Source organism: Benincasa hispida, chromosome 1, assembly GCF_009727055.1.
Source record: "Benincasa hispida cultivar B227 chromosome 1, ASM972705v1, whole genome shotgun sequence".
In the NCBI taxonomy this organism is placed as follows: domain Eukaryota; kingdom Viridiplantae; phylum Streptophyta; class Magnoliopsida; order Cucurbitales; family Cucurbitaceae; genus Benincasa; species Benincasa hispida.
This window is the reverse complement of record NC_052349.1, coordinates 31,315,646-31,321,855: the sequence shown is the minus strand read 5'-3', so window position 1 is coordinate 31,321,855 and position 6,210 is coordinate 31,315,646. Positions and strand designations below refer to the sequence as shown.

The 6,210-nt window shown below is 36.1% G+C and overlaps 1 protein-coding gene across 1 annotated transcript; it reads left to right on the top strand.

Moving 5' to 3' along the window:
• Positions 1–718: 718 nt before the first annotated feature.
• On the top strand, positions 719–3,504 carry LOC120076823 (UDP-glycosyltransferase 79B6). The gene is made up of 2 exons (XM_039030759.1): positions 719–1,379; positions 2,657–3,504. Exons 1-2 carry the CDS (start codon positions 719–721, stop codon positions 3,481–3,483), a joined length of 1,488 nt encoding a protein of 495 aa, XP_038886687.1. The 3' UTR covers positions 3,484–3,504.
• The last annotated feature ends 2,706 nt before the right edge of the window (positions 3,505–6,210 follow it).

Genomic DNA, 6,210 nt, shown 5'->3' with positions numbered 1-6,210 from the left:
AAAGAATAAGAAAATTAGAGGGAGAAGTATGAAGATAAACGAAGAACTTCCTTATTGAATTGTTGAAGATGTCCAAATAGTTTATATTTTGGTGGACTTTGTGGGAACTCAAATGTGAAGATGAAGATTAGATGATTCTAAGGTTTGGTCTTTCATTTATTTATTTTTTTAGTTTTGGACTCGAGTAGTGAGCTTTTTAAATAGTAGCCTAGTTTTAAATCAAGAAAGATTAGATGAGTTGTTTGTCTTTTTTCTTTAAAAAAAGTACACATAGAAATAGAACGTCAAATTGCGTGTCAGATACGTATTTGAGAAGTATCTAAAAGTATACATGTCTAATACAAATTATTTGCCTCACATGAAGTATATACTTCATAGTCTGAATGTTCTGAGATCCTCACACTTCCACAAATATTCTATCTTATGCATGTGTTTAAGATTCCTTCGAACAGGAACATTGAGTCTCCCTCCAAGTGTTAGCTCTACCTCGACTTCAAATACTTATATTCTTAATTACTTTATTTTCATGAAATAAATGTAGTATAAACGATGGTTTACTATAGACTATAGTTTCATGAAACAGATGGAAATTAGATTCCAAAGTTCTAAATGGTTCCTCGAGAGTTGATGGGACGATTTTTTACGTTTATTAAGTTTTCTTTTTTCTAATATATATATAGAGAGAAGAGGGGGTAAGTATTGGTAAAATAGAAACTCCATGTCCTCTTCTTCTTCCTCCTTCCTTCCCCCACCTTCAAAATTGGATGAAAAAAAAATGGGAGAAATTGAAAAAGGGAAAACCGGAAATCTTCATATATTGATGTTCCCATGGTTTGCGACTGGTCACATTACTCCATTTCTTCACATCTCCAACGAACTAGCTTCCAGACGCCATAGAATCACCTTCCTTTTGCCCGATAATCCTTTCCCTCATTTCCAATCTCTAAATCTCTACCCTAATCTCATTTCCTTCCATTTCTTGTCTCTTCCCTCCGTCCCCGGCCTCCCTTCTGCCGCCCAAACCGCCTCCGACATCCCAATCTCTCTCACTCCTCTCCTTGCCTCTGCCTTCGATCTCACTCGCCCTCAGGTCGCCGATATCATCCACTCCTCCCGTCCCGATCTCGTCTTCTTCGATTTCGCTCATTGGATTCCCGATATCACTGCTCCGCTCCGGATCAGATCTCTTTGTTTTACTGTCGTTAGTGCCGCGTCTATTGCGGTGACTGTCTTCTCTGGTAGGACGGTTAGTATTGATCAACCTCTTACGGAGGAGGATTTCCGGGAGCCGCCACCTGGTTACCCATCCTCCACCGTCGTTTTCCATGGCTCCCGTGAGTCTCGCTCCCTCCTCTTCTTGTCCATGCCCTTTGGCCAAGGTATTAATAATATTATTATTATTTATTATTCATTATTCATTTTGACTATATTTTAATTTGTAAAGTACTGCTTGGGAAAAAAATTAAAGAATTGAACTCTTAACATTTTTTTAAGAAAATAATTTTTTTTTTTAATTTTCTTTTTGTTTGAAATGCAAGGGAGGTTTTAATTTGGAAAATTGTCAAAATAACCCTCAAATGTTTTTATATTTCAAAATTAGCATTGTTTTTTTTAAAAAAAAAAATTGTCATCTTGACCGAGAGATCGGCTATCGAGATTTAGATAAAAAGTTAACTTTTTTTTATCATATCCATGAATTGTTTTCGGATTTTCGTGAGATTAATAGATTCCATATAGCTTTGTCATTGATGATTAAATCTATATATTTTCCAAATCTTAATTTTTAATATTTGATAAAAATAGAAAATTTGAAAAGCATATAAGATTTGGGATAAAATTTTGTAATATTTTGTAATATAAGATTTGATGATTAATTCTAACCATTTCTCTTCGAATTTCTAATTTGGGGAAATTTTTATAAATATAAAAGTCTCAAAAATGTTTAGACTTTATATTAAAAAGTTCTAAAAGTGGTCGTACTTTTGAAATTTTTTACTATTAAGTATAAATATATTTAAATATTTTTTTATATTTAAAAAGATCCATTTTATTTATATATTTAGTTTTTTAGATTATATATATATAGTTTCTATTGGTAGGTTAGTAGTTGATACACAATGGAATCATGAAATTAAAATTGGTGACTAGACTTTTTTGATATATAGCCTTTTTGTAATGAATTTTATTTTGGTGTTAGCACGGATGCACCTATTTTGTGTAGCATAAAAGTTCTCTAGTTAAAAATTATTACAGGACAAGAAATTTTTGCTTTTTTTCAAAAAATAAATTGTAACATCTTGCTAAATAATAAACGAGAGGAAGTATGTAATTGAAACAAGAACCTTTTAAACATATTTTTCAAAATTGGTGGACTAAATTAGTTAAATTGAAACTTTAGGAATTAAATGCACCTATTCTTAAAAATTGTTTTCTCTAATAATTAATATTATCTGACATGTCGTAGACATTGAATCTTACATTAACAATATTATAAGAATTTTCTTTTTTTAAGTTCAATAATTATGAAACGAGAATCAACATGAATCATCAGCCTTTGAGATAAGAATTCAATTACACTAAAAATATTTTAGGTATTAGAACATAAAAGATAATTAGTATATTTAACTGTTATTTTTATTGACTATATTGTAACCAGGCATAACATTTCACGAGCGACTTATGACGTCTTACAAGAAAAGCGACGCCATAGCCATGAGAACATGCCAAGAAATCGAAGGAGATTTTTGCAACTACTTATCAAACCAATTCCACAAGAAGATTTTACTAACAGGGCCACTCATGGCATCATCGTGGGCGTCCGAGAACAAGACGACGACGACCAACACAACCATTTTAGATGAGAAATGGGAGAAATGGCTAAGCCAGTTCCAACCAAAAACAGTAATCTTTTGTGCATTTGGAAGCCAAGTGATCCTAGAAAAACACCAACTAGAAGAACTAGTCTTGGGAATTGAACAAACAGGGCTGCCATTTTTGGTAGCTCTAAAGCCTCCAATGGGGTGTAATTCAATGGAAGAGACATTACCAAAGGGTTTTGAAGAAAGGGTTAAAGAAAGAGGTATTGTTTATGGAGGTTGGGTTCAACAACCATTGATTCTTAAACATTCATCAGTTGGTTGTTTTGTGAGCCATTGTGGGTTTGGTTCAATGTGGGAATCATTAATGAGTGATTCTCAAATTGTATTGATTCCAACACTTGGGGATCAAATTTTGAACACTAGGCTGTTGGCTCAAGAGCTCAAAGTGGGAGTGGAGGTCAAGAGGGAAGAAGATGGAAGTTTTACAAGGCAAAGTGTGAGACAGGCCATTGAATTAGTGATGGAAGATGCAAATAATGGAAGTGGGGTTGGTGAGATGGTTAAGAAAAATCATGCAAAATGGAAGGATTTATTGACAAAACCAGGTTTCTTGGATAGTTATATTGACAACTTTGTTAAGAATTTGCAAGAGCCTTGGAGCTAGATTAGCTAACATATATAATTGCACGGGTTTATGAAGTCTGGGTTTATGGACACGTAATTTGAATCGAATTAAAGGAGCAGGATAGTAATACAAGTTTTAGTTTTTAAAAAGCTCTCATTTGATGATATAAGTCGTGTTTTCTTTTTAATTGATCTTTGTTTTTCTTTGGACTATGACGACATATATATACAATATAATCATATTGATACTTCTAAATTTTGCATTCAACCTTTTAAGTTTTTTCATTTAAATAAGGGGAATGATAAGTAATGTTACTGGTGTGTCTTAATAGGTTGAAGTTGTAACGACCCAACTTTCTAAGACAGCTAATAGAGTCGTTATTACATGCATGCATAAATGTTTACATTGAAAATAAGAAAATTGGTCAGCTTCTTTAAAATAAATTTAAAAAATTGAATTTATCCAAATTTCAACTCAAGATTTCAATCCATTTGAATCAAGGTACCCCTTGTAAGAAAGAAAAGGAAGAAGAAAAGTCTGTGGAAAATGAAAAGGCTCGTAGTGATTGGAGCCCCTATGCTAATATTTATTAATGTATATATGCCATTTGTCACACACTGATAGGAAACCAATAACAACCAAGAGAGAGACAATAAATTGTTAACAGAAAAACAGTGAAAAATGAAAGGGAGGAGAAACGAAAAAATTACATATATTGAAAATTGAATAGTTATTTTATCATCCCCCCGCAAGCAAACGAGGAGCTGCCGCGACTGTGAGCTTGGTCTTGGCCTTGGTCATGATGTCTGCAAGTTGGTCTTTGAAAGGAACAAATCTGACTGAAAGTTGTTTAGTAGCCACATTTTCTCTAAGGAAGTGAAGGTCAATCTCAAGGTGTTTGGTGCGATTATGTAAGACAGGGTTGGCAGCCATGTAGGTGGCACTTAGATGTCGCAGAGTAGAAGAGGGGTTGAGATTGGGCCAATGCCAATTTCAGTCAGGACTGATTGGATCCAGAGCACTTCGGCAGCGGCATTGGAGAGGCCACGGTACTCTGATTCAGCACTGGACCGAGAGACTACCTTTTGCTTGGAGGAAGACCATGAGATGAGGCTTGAACCTAAGAAGACACAAAAGCCACTTGTGCTTCGTCGATCGTCTGGGTAACTAGCCTAATCAGCACCAGTGTAGTAGTTAAGGCTAGAACAGGGGATTTGGACAGTAGGATACCATGATTGGCAGTGCCTTTAAGGTAACGAATAAGCCTTTTTGCTACTTGAAGGTGTGAGGAAGTTGGGCATGCATGAACTGACATAGCTTGTTGACACTAAAGCTGATATCAGGCCTGGTTAGAGTGTAGTATTGGAGAGCTCTTACTAAACTCCTGTACTCAGAAGGATTGTCCAGAGGGAGTCCATCAATGAGAGACAGGGTAGTACCAAAGGCCATAGGGGAATGAGTGGGCTTACAGTCAGAGAGGCTTGCACGATCCAACAGGCTGTGAATGTATTTAGTTTGAGATAAGTGTAAAAGATTGGATGAGCAGGCTACCTAAATGCCAAGAAAGAAGGAGAAATCACCAAGGTCCTTGAGTGCAAACTGAGTATGTAAACATCTGATAAAGTGTTGGGTGAGGGAAGGGTTGTTGCCATCATCAACATAGATGAGAAAAATTATTTTGGAATGATTACTGCGGAAGATGAACATGGACGCATTAGATCTTACATTTGAAAAACCCCACTGCATCAGACATGTGCTAAGCTTAGAGAACCACGCACGGGGGCTTTGTTTGAGACCATACAATGCTTTGTGAAGGAGCAGGACATGATCTGGATATTGATCATTGATAAAGCCTGGTGGTTGCTTGATGTATACCTCTTCAAATATGTATACCTCTTCAAATAGGTAACCATACACTGATCTTTTCTACTCTGTTCAAAAGATAGTCTCGCTCTTACGAGAGTTGGCCCTCTCTCTGCTTTTCCACGCCTTGAGTTCTCTCTCGAGCTAACCAGAGCGATCTTCCGGCGTCTCTTCCCTTCTCTCGCTCCGCCTTCTAAATAAAAGGGAAACTATGAACAAGGCTATTCTATCTACGGAAAATTCTCTAATTATCCAAACTCGACAAACCAAACGAACCCCTTCTCTGAAGGTTGCCTTTGATATTTTATAAAGCTTCGGGGTGAAAGCGGTCTTCTCTCTTATGATTGCATTGATGGGATGACATTAATTCTCTATCTAATGCACCGAATATTTCTCTTCCGAAAAGTTGAGTGTACTTGCTACAGTAGTTCGTTAGCGGCTTGTCAAATTATAATTTGGACTCAATCGTCATTAGCTTTCTGTCCCATCGTAATTTATTAAGCTTTTTACCCAGATCCCACCAAGTTGCGCCGGCTCTATGCGGCAGTCCTTCTTGAGCAGATATTTGCGAGCACAATCACCGCAAAGCCTTGCGATAACACTGCGCTCGACCGTTGCTTTTTTTTGTGATCGCATTCTTCACCTTGCATCAACACATATTCTGCACAAAAATACAAAAGTTAACTATTTTCACGCGATGAACGCATGCGACCGCAATGTTATGAACTTAATGCTTTTTTTACGCAATTTTATATATTTTATCAACGTAAACCTTCATTGTTTAATAACTTAGCACTGTAATAACGTGCATTTCTGCCCGTTATCACACCCTCAAATTTAAAAATGCTTGTCCTCAAGCATAAGCTAAAGATTTCCTTTAGAAAGTCGACCGCAATCCCTTTT